Raw genomic sequence first — 22,185 nt, forward strand, 5'->3', positions numbered from 1 at the left:
GCATACGCGTTTCCTCCAGTGTCTCTGAGTCCAAGAGTTCTAAGCAAGATGAGACACGAGGAGTGTGTTGTTATTCTGATAGCGCCGAATTGGCCAGGACAACCGTGGTTTCCTTGATTGCTGGAGTTGCTACTAGAAATTCCAATAAAGATACCAGAGACGCCTGACATTCTTCACCCAGATCCATCTGTCCTCCAGTTGACTGCTTGGAAACTGTAAAGAGACGTTTTTGCTGAGAGGGATTTTTAGCGAGAGCTGCAGAATATGCAGCGAACTCTCGTCGATCACCAACCATTAAATAATATAGTTACAGGTTAAGAATATTCAGTGGATTGGTGCAAAGAACATTATGTCGATCCCATGCATCCACCTCTAAGTTCTGTGAGTGACCTTTTGAGGCTAGAGGTCTAAAACTCTTAACTATTTCAACATATCGTTCAGCGTTGAGTTATGGTGAACATTATGTAGGTCAGCATCCTCTTTTGTATAGTGTGATTAAAGGGTCTATTGTTAAGCGTCCTCCTCAGAGGAGACTTTTGCCTTCTTGGAGTCTTCCATTAGTGTTAGATTCATTAACACCAGCTCCTTACGAGCCTATTAGTGAATCTTGTTTAAAGTATTTAACTATGAAGACTGTTTTTTCTCATAGCTGTGGCATCTGGGCGTAGACGTAGTGAGATTCATGCTTTGTCTATCAACAGTACTTATCTCAGTTGGGAGCCTACAGATGTTAGATTGTTGCCTAGGGCAGGTTTTCTGTCCAAGAATGAAACTGTATCTCGTGTTGGTACAGATATATACATTCCGATTCTTGAAAATATGTCAAATCATCCACAGGATAAACTTGTTTGTCCTTGTAGGGCTCTTCGTTACTACATTAAGATGACCGCAAAGCTTCATGGTAATACAGAACAGTTGTTCATTAAGATTTCCCCAGGTCAATATGGACCAGCGTCCAAGAGCAGTATTTCTAGATGGCAAAGGGATGCAATCCAACTTGCCTAGATGATTCTTCCGATGGCCATTGTAGAATTGTGCATTCTATCAGAGCACATGATACGCGAGCTATGGCTGCCTCGTGGGCTTTGTTTAAAGGTGTGTCAGTTGATGACATTTGTAAAGCTGGTATTTGGGCTTCTCCAAATACCTATATTAACTTTTACCTCAAGAATGTTTTAGGTGTTAGGTTACTTGAGGTGTGGCTCTACCTAGGTTGGGGAATTTTTTTTTGACGTACCCTCCTCCATTGGGCTTTGGATTCTGTGTAAACCCAAAGGTTACAGTGACAGGTAAGTAGGAGTATGAAGCAGAAATATGTTTCTTGGGGGAAAACTTTCATTCTGCGTACCTGTCGAGGTTTGCAAAACATCAGATTGTGGCAAGTCCGGATTTTCCGCCATCCTATAAATCTCGTCAGTTGTTAAAGACATTGCAGTTATCATGACACCCTGAAGAGAAAGATTTCAAGACAATGCAAGTACATGTTTAGACTAAGCCCTTTTAATTTTCTTAACATACTTGAAAAATAAACAAGCAACGTGAATAATGAAGGTATAAAATATGACGGTCATGACTCCCTGTTTGGACTAGATTCCTAGAATAGGTGTCATGTATGGTTTATTTCAATGTATACTTAAATTATGGAAAGTTCTCGTTTGAATAAGGTAGGTTTTGAATCGATTAAATTTTGTTCAACAGGGCAAAGCTGGAAAAATCAATAAACATTCAACAAAGATGCTTAGGATGCATGATAATTCAAAGAATGACAGATTAGGACAGAGAAAAGAGCAATATTTAACTCAAACATTAAACTTTTATGCAGTCATCATGAATTTCTAGAACTCACATTACACAATACACGACAATTATGCAAAATGTAGTGTTACTAACTCAATTGCGATTGTGTTTATTTCAATCACGGAAAAATCGTTAAAATACGGCACCTGATGACAGAAAAGCACTTTTTCGTAAAAATCGGATACCTGAGTTGTTTCGTCCACTTCTCTGGGTACATTTGTCGCCATGTCGATCGCTGCCATTGTCTGATATGTATACTCTGGAGTGTATAGCTGAAGTGCCGCTTTCTCTAGAGCCTCACCCATATGAAGCCGCAACTGTTAAAAAGAAATTTTAGAATCTGTTTAGCGGAATAACACGGCACGACCTATGGTTGTCTCAAACTCAAGGAGTAAGGTATTAAGGACAGCGTAATTTCAGAAAGAATAACTTTTTAATAGTAAATTGCTTAAATAAACCACTTTGAGATTCTTATAAGTCACGACGATATATGTAAAAGTTTCAAACCTATTATTATCGAATTATTGGATTTATCCATATGTTTATGGCAGCGTTCTTTGACAGGAAATCTTGGAAGCAAAACCCTGAGCTATCGCAATCACCGCGATAAGTAATAAATAAATAGTGTTGTAGTAAATTACTAGTAGTACACATCTTACGTATAATTCATTCTTTTTTATAATATCGTCCCTGGCAAGGTCTTAGAAAGGTTATTAAAAGTAATGAGCCAATGTTAATGTGCACTGTCCCTTTTCTATGGCGCTTTTGACAATTCACTGCTTTCTACTGATTTCTCTTCACCTTTTCTTTTCTGTCTGGCATTTACAAATCGGCTTGGAAGGCATGCGCTTATTTCTTTGGTGACCCCCTAATCAACTCCGAGTTGGGACATTCTTGGAAGAAAGGCAAACATCATCACAACCAGAGATGACTCAGCATAACAAAAGAGCCTTTATATCGATAGTGAATTCAGGGGTCAGGGAGATCATTTGCGACCGACTCAAGAAGGATTGGTTATAAGTGAGAAAGAATCTCGGGGGCCGATATCAGGACTCTTCAATTGCTATAATAGCTTTTGGGTCTAACACGTGGAGCAGCTCATTTTGAAGCTCATTGACTAAACGGAATTTTCACAGGCTTATGTTTGTGAAAACCGAAAATGTTATTTTTACCCATAAGGTTGACAAAGGGATTGCATCCATTTTGCAATTCATACATTTATGGTGGTTTGTTTCTCTGGTACAAATATTCTCAGGTGACAACTAATTTATTTCTTGTTTTTGCAGGAGAATGTTTGATTGTTTCCTTGAGTAAACTTTGAGTCAAAGTTTAAGTATTTCACTTCGAAGAGTATAATACTGTTATGTGTTATCCTACCTTGGTAACATTTGTCGGTGATGAAGCTTCGTCGTCGTTCGTTATCTGCATTTCAAATAACAATTATATTACGCTTGAATAAGAATATCTTCAATACAAGTGAAAACGATGGCAAATTTAGACTGTCTGATCCAAAAACATTAACGCCTGCTACTTTCAATCGTATTTTCCTCTAGAGCTCAAAATTATACTCGGTGAAAAGGTTTTAGAGGGTTGAATATAAAAAAAAACTCGGAGGACGTCCCTCAGAACAGGAGCGTGTTGTAAGTTATAGATTTAGTCAAATTTATATTTGGCTAACTGCTAACAGTGTGTTGGTTGGGTTATGAGACATTTCAAGAACGTCTTTGCGACACATCATATCGTTTATATTGCAGAGTAAAATAATCGCAATCATACCAATCCATAATCCAATGACATTAGGTCAGAATTCGTAAGACAATAGTTGTAAACATAGACACAAAACAGCACAGAACAGACAGTAAATAGACGGTACACAAACAAAGTCATATTCATAAAAGAAAGATATATAGACCTCTGGCCAGAAGACCAGGAAGTGATGTCCGGTGTTTCGAAAATAGTAAGTGCATCCTGCCCAACATGTGGCACCCGCCATATATCAATCTGTAAGTCAGCTAGGTAGTCGTCACTAACATAGGCCCGATGTCACTGATGCCATCAGTGATCATTTGTCGAAGAGAGATATTGTATTTATCTATTGCAGAGTCTAAGGTTTAGAAAAATTTCAGTCATACTGAAAAAACTCGTCCATAAAAGATTTCTTTCGCGTCACTTATTGTACAGCTTCAACTATGACGTTGGATGTGTCCTCCAATGTTGTCGTTTTATTTGCAAAGTACATTTTTAGATCTACTCCTTAACTAATGTCAAAATAGCTCCTTAATGCAACATGTTCAGCAATAAAAGTATTCACAATGTAGTTTGTGCTCGTTTCATGTCAAATGTTACTGTTTACCGCGCGGTTTTGGTGCGGACGAGAATTTATTCGAATCCATTACCGGTTGTGCACAGTGGGTTATTTGGCAAAGGTTTACTTTGTATTTCTGTGTATTTTATGAGAAAGAACAAGACTCAGTTTTTTTGTAGGATGCAAAATAATTGATATATTGAAAATAACAACCGTCGTCCTGGCAAACGCATCCGATGAATGTTTGAAGAGTACAAGCGTGTAAATCCCTAGAGATAAAAGCTAACGGTTATTTTACCTGTTTAAGTGCTGTTGCCATAGTGATTACCATTTGATTACTTTGGGTTGGGTTGTCCAGATTTATATAGGAATCGATAAGCGACATACCATGGGAAAGGCTCCGTGATATTCCTTGGCTTGACGGTAACACCTAATAGAGTAAGCAAGGGACTTTATCACTGTTAGTGGAGTATTGCTATATATACTAACAAACGTACGCCTGCTCGGTACGTGATATCTGACCGCGAAAAATAATGTGCTTAATATATCTTATAAAGAAATTCACCCGAGAACGTTTTCTTTACTGTGTAAAGGTTTTACCATCGATCTGTGATGAACCAAGAATGATTTGAAAGCCTGAACTCGTATACAATCTTTATATGCCATCAACCTGACACTTTTTCACACAAGCAAGATATGCATCTCTCAGAGAGACTGGGTTACAAAACTGTATTCAATCTAATTCACACCATTGCAAAACACTACCTTTGAATATTTCTGTTCTATATGTTTGTCTATTTCTATTTGCCTATTTAACCTTCGTTTGACAACGTAAATAGATTGCTGCTTTCAGGTGCACGGTACCTTTACGAAGAGCGATGTAGTGCTGTACTCCTTGAACCTGTTTTCCACTCGAACCACCACTTCCCAAACGTGCCCAGTCTCTGGAGGACCCTCTGGAAGTAACATTCCCGGAGTTAGTGGGTCTGTAGCAAAATAGATATCGCCTCCATGAATATCACTACCGTTGCTCAGCCACATACGATAGAATAGACCAGGAGAGAGTGTAGACTCGCTATTGGCCGAGGTCTTGTTTTGCCCATTCTCGTCGGCACCACTTTTCCAATAGTCACAGCGTACAACGAAATTCGTCTCGAATGCTACGCCTAATTAAGCAAAACAGTGAAAGAAAAAAAAAAGAAATACGATTGGAACTAATTTTGGACAATGGGATGGTGAAGTAATGTCAATATAATCTGTAAATGTAACCTCCGGTGCGTTTTTAAAGGTAACACACTTGTTTTTGTGAGTAATTTGCCATAGCGCAACATTCAGCTATAGAACACCTAACACTTTTGAGAAATTTGAAAAAAACAAAGATCCAATTATCCAAGATTATTTCCAATCGTGTTATGAATAGATAAACAAACGAACAAACGAATGCATACTCTAAAATAATAAACAAACAAACAAACAAACAAAAAACTAAATAATAACTTAGTTACTTACTTACTGACTTACTGACTTACTGACTTACTTACTTACTTACTTACTTAACTAATTAAAATTAATTATCACATGGTATAAAAGCCTTACATTTTTAGCCTCTTCTGTATGGAGTACATATGGAATTCATTTTTTGGTTCGCCACAGCAAGCAAATGTGATACATCTCCTGGGTTCATAGTCATAGAACCATTTGAAACTAGCTTGACTCCATTCTGTTTCACTCGACTTAATATATCACTGTACCTTCACTTGGTATGATTTCACAAGTACCATCGTGGGGTGACATTGCCGTCTCGAATAATAACCCTGCGAAAGCAGTTTCTTCTAGCAGGTAAGGGCTTCTAGCAGACGCAGTCAATTTATAGGTCGATCCTTTTTTCAGGAAGCCTTCCTGTATCACCAGCGTGGAACCACGATTACCTATTAAACAAACCACGATTACCTATTAAACGATTACATATTAAACAAACAAACAAACAAAATAAACCAAAACAAATACCCGGATATATACTTAAAGGTTGTGGGACTGTAGAGAACGAAACGACAGTTGTAACGTCATATACCTCGAGGTGCTGCACCTACATTTGAATGCATTAAATCAACCATGAAATGTAACATCGAGAAAACCGTCTTGACGGGAAGAAATTCAAAGTTTTCAATTATTTGTTCAAATAATATTTTCGCATAAGGTGAATATGGACCAATTTCGAAAACACATGAGGGGCAAAGATGATATGAAGAGTTTACTGTAAGTACAACCAAGAGCTAAGGTGTTAACTTCTGGCAGATTTAGATCAGTCACAGATAGTCTTCCATTAAAAAATACGTCAATATGCCTGTGACCCCAAGAAAAAATTGGTCTCCTGCCGTCCTAAAATTACCATGCTTTGTCATTTATACATAACAGGCATAGGGTCGATCTGTAAAATGTCCGAGCTAACAACATAAAAACTTACTTCCCTATCAAATACACTCAAGTCTGATTGTTTACTGAACAGTTTAGTTACCAAAAAAGTACGAGGAAACACGTGTATGACAAAACAGTCAACGAAGAATAACACTACACAATCAAGGCAAAGGAAAAGTTTTAATTTACCTGTAAATTTAAATTTGTCGAAGTTATCAACTATTATGTATTCCATGTGATCTTTGCTGTACTGGTGTAACAGCCAATCAAATGTTAGATCCTCTTCATTGTCAAGACAGAAACCATTCTCACAAACACCTTGGAAAGTGGAAGTGAACGAGGAGCCAACAAATCTACCACAATTGATCACACATCTGAAGAAGTAAAGAGGGATTGAACTCTCTTACGATCTGTGAGTCTATGTTTGTGTGTCTGGAAATGCCCAATCGAAGGGGAAGGGCTGGTTTCAGTGCATTTTGATCATAACAGAGTATATACCAGCCAACGACTGCATCAAATACATCACACCAGCAAACATTGTATCATTCAGTTTTATTTTTAAGCGTTCCGTTGAGATGAGTATTTTTAATTATACTTTTTCAAATTAAGGAAATTGTGTTGTGCACAGTTCTTACTTTCTAATCACCATTTAAATTACAAGGCTGACACTATCTACTTTCATATTCATTTAGTTTGAAAAATGCTGGCTTCATTTTCAGCATGTCTTAACACACTATTATACTCAAATTTAATTGTATAAGGGTAACAGCATACGTTTGATGCCCCTGAGCCTGTAATAAGAGTCGCCCGAACACAGTATGTTTCAAGGGGCGGCGGCGCCTACAGCGGAACACTGATACTGTTCTGGGGCGGCTCTAAATACAGAGGGAAAACAAACGTGCGAATACGGCCAGTCAATGTATGTTTCGTCAGACACATCATCCATAATTTTTCGATAAAAAGAAATTTCTCTTCAATTCCTCGTCTCAGTCGTCGACAACACGGGCACCTTCTCTAACTGTAATCGAAATGGCGCATGCGTTTCGAAACTTACTGGATCAGATGGAATATTGCTGAACAAGTATGAATGGTTGATAATTTGAAAATCAAAATCATCCCACTTGTCATATAGTTTTGTTTGCAGAGAATTAAATCTTATTTTAACAAACAGATTAAGATACGAAGCCATATCCACACTTTCTGTTGTTTCTATGATCTGTAACTCATTTGCTGTTAAAACACGTTGCAATTATTTTACTGTCAGATTCATTTAGGGATCGCACAAACTCGACGTCATAAAAATAAAAAAAAATCATCAAGAAGTGTTGCACAGTTAGTTCTCATTAGAATGCTCAGTTTGCCTAAATATGATGCCAGCAAATTCGATGAATATGTTGTCCATGAGGAAATGAAACATCTTAATAACTTCCTCATCAGTGTATTTGTGTTCTTTTTTGGCATCAGTATTGTTACAAAAATATCCAATGTTGTGTGTGATGACAATATATGGCTGATACCTACAACTGCCATTCATGTTAAAGAAGGCTTGTTTCACCAGCATTGATATTCTTGATTTAAGTTTATCATGAGGTGTTGCAGTGTACAAAGTGGAGAAATCAAATGTACGGATGGAACTGTACTTGTAAAGTATCCACTTTATCCACTTGTGTCATAAACTTTATCACAATATAACGTGTAGCTTGTAAGGCCACGTTTGATGGTAGTCAAAATAACAGTTAATGCTTGTGATTAACGTTTGGCTGTACATGGCTGGAACCCGAGTGATTTTCTGCTGTGTGCAATCTACACATGTTTATTTTGTCAACCCAATATTATGAATATAATGTATTAGTGACTAAAGCATGTTACTTTCTGTAAAAGTGCTTTTGGATAATTATGACCAGTTAGTGAAGTATTGTAAGACACTTGAAAACATCGCTCTTGTCCATTTGGTCATGCATGGTGGCTTTCTCGACTATGAGTTGAACTACGTTGCTAAACTTTAAAATTTGTTCATTTTATTACAATGCGACAATTTCAACCCGTCCTGTCATCTTATGGTGTAGGATTATTGTCACGTTTAACGATGTTATAGTACTAAAATTGACGTTTCCACAATTTTTGAACTCTTGTCTATTCTGCATACGTATTCAAGCCACCTTTTCTATCGCAATTTACCACTGCAGCACTAATAGTAAACAGCGAGCCACATTTACAAGTTGTAGATTTTTGACAAGAAGCAAACCGATAGCTAACGAACGGTTCGAATCAGTCGTTTACAACGCAAGGGACCATGTTGAAACTTTGGATATTGTTTTCCAAGGGAAAGCGACGTGCATTCATTATAGGCCCACAACTTTGTGTAGGTGCCAAGTATCTTAGTTCTCAGGACGATTTTCTTCGCATTTCAGTCGAGTTTTGATTTTTCCAAAATAGAAACAATTTCCGAAGATGCCTATGTTTCTTTCAAAAATGAAGGCACCTTTCAAAAGAATTCGCATGACATATATATAACTTTAACAATAATGAAAAATATAGCAATTGCACCTTACCTGACACTTATCTCCATTGAAATATTTCCGATTACACGCACTTCTTGTTCGTCATAAATCGTTTTATCCTCCTCTGTGACAAATCCTGCCGTGAAAATCAAAGTTCCAAGACGCAGGGCGCTGCTGTTCACGAACACATCTCTTCCTGCTACAGAAATGTCGACATCACCGGAAGTGATGTTGCATGGGTCAAAGTTGAAAGCCTGTCCGGAAATTGGATCTCTGAAGTCTTTATGAGGAACGCGGCACTTCCATTGCAGAGTCTTATTGCTACCGTCATTGTCGTTGTCTGTTGAAATTGACGCAGTCAAGACGAGGTCTTCGTGCAAAAGATGGGCCCTGACTGCTCCACCAGTGATTTTAACTCTTGGCTCATCTTTTTCCACGAAGACATAGATGCTATCCCTGCCTTGCTCAACAATCCACTCGTTTCTGATGTCAACTACAAATTCCATGCGGTAAAGTCCGTTGGTCGTCGGGCGAAATTTGAAGATGCGAGAATTACCGGTTCCGGATGGTAGTTCAATTTTCTCTTGACCGCCCCCTTCAAGAAGGCGCACCACATTCCATGAAAACTCTGCAGGTGTTTTAAGTTCGTCGACTCTACATATGGATGTCACAAGACCCGTCACAATCATTACGCTGTCTACGTACTCAATCCGAGGCATGTCGCGAGACTTTCCATAACCACTGACCCAAACCATAGGTCTCTTACATAATTCAAACACATCAAAAGTATAATTTTTCGACGAAGACCCGACCTCATTTACGGCTCTCAGTCCAAGATTGAATTTTCCAGCTTCCTCGTAACTGTACTCTCTCTTGTGCCAATTGTAAGATTCTTCATCCTCAATAATTTTATCTTCATCATTATCAAACAAGATAACTTCTCCAGGGTGGGGGCTTTTCTCGTTTACGTATGTGAGTACTAGAATGGTGTCTATTTCATTGGCGATGGCAAATAGGATTTCGAATGTCCTTCTCGTCTCAACTTGAATGGCGTCTACGTTGTCTGGTGGTGACAGACTCCTAAAATCTGTTCTTTCAAATTCCACATGCACGTCAAGTTGCACATCTGGTACATCGAAGGCAACGCTGAAGTGAGTCGCTATCTTGTAAACGTCCTGTGGTGAGTTGAAGAGTAGCAAGTACATGACACCATAACCTTGACATTGATACATAAATTCCGAAGAGTACTCTCCCTTTCCATAGTCCAGAACGATCTCACGTCGACTTGGATCATCTTGGCTCAGAAAAACCGGTTGTCTGATGTAACTACTCTTTCCCAGGTGATGGTTGTTTGAGGTCATTGAACCACTCACTAGAAGTACGAACTGCGGTCTGACTAAACCTTGGATCTCCCACCTGAATGCTGACGGCGTGCCGTACACAACGCTGTAAGGTTCAATAGAAAAGTCTGACAATTCTATTGTCACACACCGCGTAAAAGGTTGCCACATGCACCCTAATTCGTTGCAACATTCAATGGTTACTTCATAAATACCTGGATTGGTGTAAACATGTCGGAAAAACAGGTCCTGCACTTGGCTAACTTGAACAGTGTCCGTTTCGTTATCCCCGAAGAATATCGTACAATCTGCAGGTGTGTTGTCCGGAAAGAAACTCCTGATGAGCGTTTCGTTGCCCACAATGGCTCTCTGATCTCGGGTTGAACACTCACCAGCGTGGTCAGTGCTTATTCGTCTTGATATATCACCGTGTTCCACGCTATTGAAGGCAATAAGTGGCTCGTGTTTGTCGATTATTGCAATGGTTAGTGTAACAGAAGCTCTGTAGTACAGTTTCGAAACACGCACACTTATCTGATATGTGTCCGTCGACTTAAATATTGCATACACTGTGTATCTTATACCCATAATGTCACAAGACACATCGTCAGATGCGCTCGAATTGTAGCAAACGTCGAACGTGATACCGTCGTACTTTTCATCTAATGCTATATCGCAAGAAACTAGTTCGTTCGTCATGAATATCCCATCGTACTGGTTGAAGAAATCTCTGGATATGTTTTTGCGACAATCAACATCAATTTTCAATTCAGTGATACTTGACAGTTTTATGAAAATGGCAGATTCAAAGATACTGATCTCCTTGCTGTGGTTGGTAGGTTGTTCGTAAGAATCGTTGGCATTATTCGCCGTTCTGTGTGCATCAGCACCCGTAAGATCCTGAAGAAAAATTCGACAGCTATGTCGTACGTCGAGGCCGTCATACTGTTGTCTGCACAGACAACGCCAGTCATTTGTCAGCGCAGTGTATTGAAATTCAGCCTCTGCACATTGATATCGGCATTCTTGTATTGTAGACACCTGTCGTAGTGCAAAATGACCGGTGTTGTCGTCTTCATAGCAACCGATATATGATGGATCTGAGGAAAAAGACATGCATAGAAAGCTATCAAACACAGAGTTATTTTGATTTTTGTTTGACATTCTTCGTGAAAAGACTCGCTCAAAGTGTTACATGTGTTGCAGTATTTGCTATATTTTGTTGGTATCTCCTGTTGCTGAGAAGAAAGTTTTTCTGACATAAATGGTGAGGGAGTTTCCTACTATACGGCAGCAAATAGTAGCGGTTGTACCAACATGGGGAAGTCACAAGACGTGTTTACAAATTGAAATATCTGAAGTTCATTATCATCGGTAACATTATACATATGTTAGCAGACCACGTGACTCGGGTTCGCACGTTATCGATCTCGGTGTTATTATGGACATGTCGACAATTCGTTTTTAATCAGGAATTTGAAGTTTCGCAAATTTGCTGAGCAGTCTAAAACTACTGCCGATAGAGTAAAAGGTATTTATTTTGTTTCCCCTGAGTATCACAACCTGGGAAAAATCTGTAAAATATTACGTCAGATTTTTCTTTTCTTGTATGTCTGACGTATGCATTTATGCATACGCACGGTCACTGACCGTGACTGTACTCACCATAGTATGCCTGAACTTCACCTAGTCTCAATTCTGACGAGGTACCATGGTCGCTTTGCTGCACAAAGACATACTGTCCAAGCAGGGCATTATCGCAAAGCATGATGTGAACGCTGTATGCCTGCACATCCATGCTGTTACCGCACTGTGAAGCGTTGTCCAGGGACATGTCAAGACCAATCAATACCACCACAGACTGAGGTAAATCTGTTAAACAAGCGGTTAATCTAATTTTCAGTGGTGTAACTAATGCCAACACAATAATTTGCGTCAAAAGCGATTATCTCCTGCTCATATATGTCGACAATTTGTTCTACCATACCCAGCAGGGGAATTCTATGGTTCGACATAAGGTATGTGTTCGCAAGTTAGCTGGCTAAAAGAGATCGGCTTTACTCGCCAAACCAGAACAATATTAGCAAAATCCGCGGTTCCCTGCAATGGCCTTGTGAACATGATAAAATAAATCTTTGTACCTTTGGTCTTGTAATTGGCTTTCATCGGTTACTGCCACGAATTCTCTACAGTGAATTTATACAGCTAAGTTTTTATTGAAACAGCAAATCAGCCGGTTTTAAGCAAATCTTTTGGCTATATTGAGACTTTTATCCGGTGACTACCAAGACACTCGTTTATTTAAACTCAAATTAGACATCGGTTCTTGCGACACTACATCGTATTTCTGAAGTAGGGTGATTATAAAGTAAAATTAATGACATTCTTCATTGAAGATATTTGAATAGTTGCGCAGGCAATTAATAAATTCAACGTATACATTACGGCCCTTGCACGGATAGCCGTCTGGCAGCCATATTAGAACGTATTGTGAGAGAGATGGATAAGCATGTGTGTGTTAAAGCACATTGACCTCGTACTTTGTTTAAACAATATTGTTTCAGGCACGTTTTATAATCAGTGCCAGAAATGAAAATTTGGAAAAAATCTCTGCATGGTGCGGCGGCCATATTCATCGGCTTAAATTACAAGCCACGTGACTGGCAAATGTACATTGTAGCATATCTTCTTTTTCAAAGTTTGGAAAACTTTGCTCAGGCAGGTCTCAGTAATAGCGTTAGGATATGAAAAATTTTGGATGAAATGACCGCCTGGCTACCATATTGGACTTTGCCATGAAACAAATCAAACTACATCAACATATTACAGTACATTGTCCCTGAGACACTTTTGAAGGAAATTATTCATGCATTTCTGAATATGAGTTAATCACAAATATCAAACTGTATAACAATATATAACATAGAAACGGTTGTCCATCAAATCCTGGCTTTAAACAAACTCCTTGCGCTAAAAAGCTGTCCCCTATGTTATTGCTATGCAAAATATGCGTCAGCCACACGCTGTCGATTTCTCCAAGACGATGCAAGTCGTCATCCAGAATTTCGAGAAAATGATTAAATTTGTGATCCAATAAGGTATATGACTCAGTGCAAGAGGGACGTAGCTCAGTTTTTCAACAAATTGAGTTGGGGATAAAGATTTTAAAAGCCTAATTCTGAACCTCGATTAGTTTGTAGTTAATGGCTTTACGGGTAAAGGGTAATGACATAGACAATGTAAAATATCATTAATGAATGTTACACATCTTACACTAGCATTTTGAGCAAAAAGGACGTAACTCGTCGTAAGTTACGTCCTTTATGCGATTTTCTGTTTTGAATGAAACATTCCTGAATAGCATCATCATCATCTTAAGAGTTTTATGCATTTTGATGTATTTGCATTTTGCCCGCGCAAAGCAGACGTATCTATTGAGTTAGTGCACTGACTTTCTCGTGCAAAAAAGTCGTAACTCAAGTAACAACCCTATTGCAATATCAGTTGTATTGGCTTTTTTGCTCAAAATTTTTCCAAAGATACACGGCATTTCACATTCGCGAACAAAAATATATCAAAAACTGAATTTTGACCAAAACATCAGTAACAAACACGTTTGGAACTAATTTTGAATAATTGGATGGTGAAGTAATGCCGATTTAATCTACAAATGTAATCTCATCTGCTTTTCTTTTTACATTACACGCTGTTTTATGAGGATTTTGTAATATTGGAACATGCAGCTAACACCTAACACTTTTGAGAAATTTGAAAAAGATGAAAAGCCAATTATCCCAAATTAGTTCCAACCGTGTTTACATCACTCTTGCACAGGGTCACCGGTATGGCAGTGTAATCCTTAATGTTTTATGTGAGCGCGACCAGTTGAAAAATCCGATCATGTGCAGTTTGAGTATTCTTTTTCATACCTTACTGAATTTTAGTTTCGGTAGAGAGCAGAGCAACAGGTACGCAATCGATAGATCTAGCAGACGAAATCGATGAAGCGGCCAACAAGCGCCTGTGGTCAGGCACTTACTAGCGAAATCTCCAGAAGACCGTCGCCGGTACAGCATTGTTTACGGCCAGACAAGGCTGTTCACTAATTTTCTCTTCAAATGGAGTTAGTTTGACGGTGTTTTCGGACAAAGACTACAGAACTAAAATTTTGCGAAAAAGATAATGTGTAAATCTTATTGTGAAAGACTTGCAAGCTTCGAATAGATGATGTTTATTAGCACAATAGTTTGATAGGAGACAAAGTATTAAAAAAATGGCGAACGGAAACTGTATTTAGAGATCGTTTGGCCACACTGTGCGAGAATTACGCAAAATTTGGACTTACCGACTGTATAGATGACAACATGAGAAACGGAACGTATTCTTCCAAAATGGACTTGAAGATACGCCTCTTCATATTGCACGTTAAAGGAAACGTATGTCTCTGGAACACCATCCACTGCATTTTCCGTTGAATTGAGCCAAGAGAGCACATGTGCCTGCTCTGAACGTATGACGCACATCTTGTTCCAGGCGATATTCTCTCGGTCTGCAAATAGATAATAATTTGCTGTAGACAGTTAACTTGATCCTCTAACTTTTGTTCATTTTTTTATCACTTTTATGTCTTTTTGTGAATACGTAAAAGGGCGTAAGATATTTCAAAAGACAAACCTAAGCCTCTAAGGTCTAGCATTTGAACCATCTGCGAAATATAATTCAAATTCGTTCCCCTTTACTTTGTTTTCTGGGATGAAAAATTGTATAGCAGCTATGGCTACTAATGATCTGCTTGAAAAGATACATTTTTGAGTAAAGTCTGATGAACATCTTGATATTTAGATTTATTTTTCCCTTTTTCAGATGCTCTTTGATGTCTACCCATGTAACAAAGAAACATTTAATTCGTGACTGCATGAACAAGTTCGTCAAGTAATTTAAATGTCCTGCAAAAAGCAGAGATTTCGCATTACTTGAGTACAGCACCCACTTATCAATAATGTTGTTCAACTTGTATAATGTACTTCTATCCCTGGCTTATAAAACTCAAATGTACATCCTTCAGTCACTATAGTAGCACTTACGTTAACCTCTTCCTGTTTTTGAATGTGAAATCATTAAATATTACCAAAGTTGAAGGTGATAGGTCTTAAGGTAGTTTGCACCTCGAAAGTGAAAGACCTTTTGCTCAAACTTTCTTGAATGAAACTTTCAACCTTTCTCTTACCAAATCAACAATCAAATTGGGGCTCACCGAGCAAAGTTTGGAGCTAGCGCAACAAATTACCCAACATTTTGCGATGAGTGAAATTCAAAATGGATGCTATTCTTGCGTTAACTCTTGGGGGGGGGGGGGGGCTGGAATTGGATAATGACATTTTGGATTTACAAAAAACTAAGACTGTCAAAGTTTTTTTTCCTCTAAGAGCTTTAAAATGAGCCCCCACAAGTGGTATGCCAGAAAAGATGTGAGACTGTCTGTGCCCTAGGTGCATTGAACCTCAATTTAGAATCTGCCTCGAGGATAGACGATCTGAAAAACATAATGCTCCTTTACGTACCTGCTACTTGTGTTGACTCATATTGAATTCCGTTGAGCAAGTGAAGTTTTCACAGTCTTGTTTTCGTGAAATTCGAAAGTTAGAATTCCCCATGCAGATAACGTAGAGGGAGTTGTGGCCCGATTTGAATTGCAAAAGTTTCAGTAATTTGTTCAGTGTTTGAAGTGACCCATGATTGGTATTCTTGATTTCGGAAAAAAAATGTTTCATGGCTTCTTTTACCAAAAATTTGAGGAAAATTTTAACACTTCGAGGGGCTACTATACCTCAATATATATATATATATATATATATATATATATATATATATATATAATATATATATATATATATATATATATATATATATATATATATATATGTAATGAGCCATTTTCTCACCAATAGGTAACATATATTCTTCAGCGTAGTACAACTCGTCAACGTAAAACTCGATGGTATCATTTCTCGCTGGTCTAGGTTTTCCGATTCGAAGAGGATAGCTCCCATAATAGGGTGCATACATAACAACATTTGCATTCTCATGATCAATTTTGTCGAAAGCCACCATCCTTCCATCAACATGCACTTCAAGTTTTTCCGCCGAGGAGTACAGAATGGTGATCTTGGACCATCTAATACGGTGTTCGTTTGGCCAGAATGCGGTCCATGATTTGGTATCGCGACGATATGTCACTTGAAAATTCCGTGAGACATAAGCAAACGTGATCCCGCCTTTAGTCTTGTTGTTTGCCGCTTCAAGGATGACCTGATCGCGATGTAGCGCCAGTGTTCGTAACCAGAAAGACAAAGAAAACGAGCACCCGCCAAGATTATCCAGACAGCTCGATGGCATGTCTCCAAGGTCAACCCAGTCGTTGTCGTCGGTAATGGCAATAACTTCGACATTTCGGATTCTGGTAAAATGTGCATTTGATCTGACTTTACTTCCGATGGCACCGTACCGTGCAGTAGAAACATCGGCCAATGCATCCATCGGCCAACAGTACTCGTGGAACTTAGTCGGAGCAGTGTCTATAATGCAAAATGAGAGAGTATTGTGGAAAATGTATTTTTATAAACGCCACCCTCTGATGATGGTGTGACCAAAAACAAACGTACCAAAGGATAACATCAATATAATAAGCAGCAAAACTGTTCTTTTATTTCTCTTGCCGAAAATGTCTGTAATTTAAAATTATCAGATGAACATTTTGCGCGATTTTGCTCGCTGATGTATAATTCAAAACCCTCCTAAACTAAATGTTTGTCGTTTACGCGATGAACTTTTTATATTGAATATATGTCCGTAGCGTCTATCGCTAAAAAATTGTGTTGAATTAGATGACTAATTGGCGTGCGTACTGAGAACAAGGGCGGGCTGGTTTTTAGTAATCTACGCAACCTGTGGCGTAATTGCGCAACACGTAATATTGGGCCAACGGACGCAATAATTTTCCTACGTGCCACGGCGCCAAACGGAGTAATACTATGAATGATAGGGTTGTTAGCTTGGCAGTCCATCACAACTTTTTCAATGTAGCACGGAATAACATCTAACTACTTGTCAACTTGACAGAAAAAGTGTGATGTAGGCTTAATGTTAAATAAGTTCAAAGTATGAATAGAAATGAAGTTTATGAAATCGAGTTTAGGAATATCAGTGATTAGTGGTCTCCGCTTTTAAAGTGAACCATTCCTGGAGTGCTCCGTGTTCTGTGATTACCGAGAAGCGACATCGGACAATCTCAGTCAGTGTGCACCGCACCTTTCAGTGAACTTTCAAGAGTATACCTTTTACTATCACTCTGAACTAAATATATCGTTATAAGTGTACTCTATACCACATAACGAGAATAAAAATATCGGGCATGACGTCTGTGTTTAATTTCAAACTTCAAACTTTGTAAGCATAGAAAGAACGGTTAAATGTCGCACTTCAACCAATGGTTGCAAAAACATCTTAGCGACGAACTGATGGTAAATTACAATGATATTGGGGAAAGGGTGTCGGTCATCGTTTCCATTACAAGAAAGTCGCAATGAAAAGTTACCAGGGTAACACAGCGTGTTGCTAGACAAGTTGGCTAACGATGGGGACATATGGCTACGCTATCCAATCATATGATTTCTAAGTCGGAAGCAATTCACATTCAAAGTCAGAGCCAAAAAAACAAAGTAAAGTATTATAGGCTGATAATTTTAGTTTTTCGCGCGAAGATAAAATTCGACTGTCGTGACAGCATTACCTTGAAATTGATGTGAATGCCCCATTGTGCTACGTGTACAATGTATACAGTGGGATCTCTAGATTCCATTGGCGAAATGTTGCATATTGAGCTATTGTGCCACAAAGGCTACTCGCACAATGTGATTACTCATCTGACTCAAAATACGGAGATCGAAGAAGAAATCTTGAATAATACCAATGAGGCAAGGTACGATACCACAAGCAAATGTCTTTCGCGGATGCCGCAACGCATTCACGGTATACCGGTATACTTTTTCAAATGACCAATTTGACAACTGCAGGGATGCATTTCGTACTTCACATATTACACAAACGGACAATACATAGTCCCTTATTTGTACTGTACTGCTTTGATTATATGCTTTTCTTGCATAGTTTTTTATCTAAATCTATATGACAATTATATGCTATTACCCGTTCAGATATAGAACATTATCTATCATTCTATCATTTTTATGCTTTATCTTTCTAAAAACCAGATTTCCAATGCAAATCATTTACTTAATTTTCAAATCCCGAACTTGATCCATTGAAAATACTTCCTTTGTCATTTTCACTAAAATAGTGACTGCGCTTCCTGCTGCGTCATCAGCAATTTACCATTATATCCTATTGGGCACGTGGCACATTCGAGGCATGTAATAAATGCAGTGGTTACATGCCACAAATATCAACGGCTCGCGCCCCATGGATTCAATAGTAACTTTTTGATGACAAGGCGGGCCGTGTTACGACCGATAACGTAGTAGCTAACTGATAACATATCAAACCTGATAACGTAGTAAAAATTTACCGATACACGTAGTAAATCAACCGATAACGTAGTAACGAACCGATAACGTAGTAAATTTTTCTAACCGATAACGTAGTAAAAATTTACCGATAACGTAGTAATTTTTCCTAACCGATAACGTATCAACAAATTTACCGATAACGTATCAATGAACCAATAACGAATTAAATCAACTGATAACGTAAAAAAGTCAACCAATACCGCATCATAACATATCAATTAACTGATAATATCTGATTAAGCGATTTATGGGAAGTAATAGATTGATCGATTAATAGATAGATAGATATTAAATAGATAGATAGATAGATAGATAGATAGATAGATAGATAGATAGATAGATAGATAGATAGATAGATAAATGGGTCGATCAATGTATCGATAGATAAATCGAGCACTCAATGGATAGATCGATCGATCTATCTATCGATGTTTGATAGATGGTCGGTCGGTCAATCGATCGATCGATAGATAGATAAAATAGGAAGATCGATCGATAGAATGAAGGATCTATTAATTCGATAGACAGATAGATCAATTAATCGATAAATCGATGGATCTATTCGATAAATCGGTCAATAGATAGATAGATCTATAGATCGATTTGTTATCACATTGTCTCGCACTCAATTTCCTTTTCTTCTATTTATTTTTTCCGTTTAGCGTAAATTGTTACAAATTTCTGTAGCAAATCAATCGTGTTTCGGCTGTTTTCATGGTATTACGAACGACTAAATTGATCTAAATATTGTTAAACTACTGGAATAGGTTTTTGAAGTTGTTTCTTGTTTAAGTATAGTAGCTATACAGTTTAGTTGGGTAAAATTCAAAGAGACAGTATAAGTACTGATGAAACAAAGACAAGAGAATGAGCGGCTGTTGGTTTACACAGGGAACCCTACCGAGATAGAAAATATTACAGAAAGTGTGGTTGTAATAGCAAGATTAGAAACAACTTTCCAAACCCATTCGAGTTGTACCAACATTTAGATCAAGTTAGTCGTTCGTGCTGCAACAAAAGTTATACGGGCAAGTCGTGGGAATAATTTGCTTCGCATATAAATGTGATTATCACAAAACAATTTTTAACAAAGTAATCGGACCAGCTACAAAACGGAAGACCTTTTACCCTTGGGACCGTTTTTTGGCTCTAGCAGACCAATACCGCAATCACCGACAGGCAACATCGCAAATTTCGCACACATATTGGTTACGTCGACCGATAGAAGTAACTGCGTATTAGTGAGTAACCAAAGAATATTAATGATTTATTCGTTAAATTGACGATTTTTCATGTTATTGAAAATCTCCATCGGGTGTATTTGAAAAGGTAAGCATATCAGTGATTAATATGCAGGAACCTAATATAAATGTATGAGTGAACTCTGGTAAGGCCAAGAAAAATAAAAAGTTTGTTTCTCATCCTAGACATATTGCAAAAATGATGCGGTGACGCGGTTTTTTTCTTCTCAATTTTTTTTTAATTCTTCAACCAACAAGAACGCGCAAAAAACATGAAAACGACATAGAAATGCACGCAGAGATAAATGCACAGCAGTGTTGCTTTAGTATTGTTGTATAGCAACAGTTCTGCAGTTTGACTTTTAGTGCAGCAAGGCACAGTTTTGTCAGCTTAATATAACAGTTACATATGTTTACAGTTCTGAATGGAATCTTAGTGTTAGTTATTTTGTTTACAGTTCCGTTTTATACAGCACTGTGTTATGCACTATCGTCGCGTATTTTTTCGGGGTTTTAAAAACTTTATTTCCTTATGAGCAGGAAAAAAAATGTTGACGTGGCGGGTTTGAATTGTGACACGCGCGAGGATGAGAAACAAACTTTTTATTTTTGTTGGCCTAAGCGTTTTTTTTATTCTATCAGCACTATACTATGTACGACTACACATTAATTTTGCGATTTCTTCGTAATCCTACTTCAAATAAGATGTGACTTGACGTGAATTATGACATAAAGGTTAAAAGGAAAGAAACATAGGGCCAAAGTCCCTGAAGCTACTATAGACATGGATACAAAATTAAGTATTTCCTGACTGTATGAAATTATCTCACTAAGGTCATCCTAGGGACATGTAAACCAAATATTAAAGCTGTCTGACCAGCGGTTTTGAAAAAACAAGCGACTCAACAGTTGACAGAGCTCTGCTGTGTTATGTAGAGAATAACCTTTTGTGACACATGTATTGATGAAGAAGGTGGATATCTTTGATAGCTCATTTCAGGATGGCCTGACCAAAAATGGAAAAAAATTCCGTAAAATACAGATTTGCATATTTCATCAGACTATATTAGTCTATTATAGCAAATAAACGAGAGTTAATTACATTCTAATTAAAGTAAACAAGACTTGCTTAAATCAAGATTTACGTCATAAAAAAACAGCATATCTGTAAGGTCATAAAGAATCTTGAGCTGGTTATCTTTTAATATCAGTATTTTCATCCTATTAACCAAGAACATTTTAACTTTCAAATTAACATTGTAAGTAAGTTCTGTTGAATAAGTTGAGACTGTACTACTCAGAGAAAGCACACTGAAGAGACAAATGTTTGTAACTTAAGAAGTTCAAGGTCATCAAAAGCATTATAAGGAATCATGTTACACTTTCATTGCACTGTTTACACAGATTGCATAATTGCTATAAATAGCATGAGGAATCTTACAGCCCAGCTTTACCATAAAAACCCTATCACTTTGACCACTCTTTTAATTGACCACTCTATTTTTTTCTCAAAAAGTAATCTTATTTTATCCTTACCAAGTCAACCATAAATGGAAATTAGAACTTTCTCTATTTATTTGACCACCCTATCATGACAAACTATTATGAGCAATTTCTTTTAGATAACATAAATGGTGGTTCAGAATATATCAAAGTTGGGATTCAGGAAAGTTGCCTTTACATGTTTTAATCCTCCAAGATGGTAAGCATTTCACTATGAACTGTCAAAAAATTGAACTTTCTGATAATTCCACACTAAAATTATTTTGGCTTTGATGATTTCGTAATTAATTCAATTATTTAAAATCATATTAATTATTTTTTTCTGGGTGAATTGATAGGGTTTATACAGTACAAGAATTACATACAATGTAAGTCAAATTTTGACCAAAAATGACAAAAAAATTCCTTAAAAATACACATTTGCATATTTCATCACAATTTGAACAAATCTAAGTTGGGTTATCCCTAGGGACCTGTATACCAAATAACAAAGCTGTC

The 22,185-nt window shown here is 37.7% G+C and overlaps 1 protein-coding gene across 1 annotated transcript in view; it reads right to left on the minus strand.

The window, feature by feature from the left end:
• Positions 1 to 18,172, minus strand: part of LOC139141628 (polycystin-1-like protein 2) — a 39,295-nt gene extending 21,123 nt beyond the window's left edge. Inside the window, exons 1-12 of the mRNA XM_070711220.1 lie at positions 18,148 to 18,172; positions 16,301 to 16,933; positions 14,704 to 14,907; positions 12,024 to 12,230; positions 9,070 to 11,458; positions 6,707 to 6,891; positions 5,854 to 6,030; positions 4,967 to 5,268; positions 4,401 to 4,532; positions 3,175 to 3,219; positions 1,983 to 2,114; positions 1,349 to 1,448 (exon numbers count right to left, since the gene is read on the minus strand). Coding sequence (XP_070567321.1) covers positions 1,349 to 1,448; positions 1,983 to 2,114; positions 3,175 to 3,219; positions 4,401 to 4,532; positions 4,967 to 5,268; positions 5,854 to 6,030; positions 6,707 to 6,891; positions 9,070 to 11,458; positions 12,024 to 12,230; positions 14,704 to 14,907; positions 16,301 to 16,933; positions 18,148 to 18,172 — 4,531 coding nt within the window. The remainder of the gene's footprint in view (positions 1 to 1,348; positions 1,449 to 1,982; positions 2,115 to 3,174; positions 3,220 to 4,400; positions 4,533 to 4,966; positions 5,269 to 5,853; positions 6,031 to 6,706; positions 6,892 to 9,069; positions 11,459 to 12,023; positions 12,231 to 14,703; positions 14,908 to 16,300; positions 16,934 to 18,147) is intronic.
• Between the last annotated feature and the right edge of the window lie 4,013 nt (positions 18,173 to 22,185).

The sequence above is a fragment of the Ptychodera flava genome, chromosome 10 (assembly GCF_041260155.1).
Source record: "Ptychodera flava strain L36383 chromosome 10, AS_Pfla_20210202, whole genome shotgun sequence".
Classification (NCBI taxonomy): domain Eukaryota; kingdom Metazoa; phylum Hemichordata; class Enteropneusta; family Ptychoderidae; genus Ptychodera; species Ptychodera flava.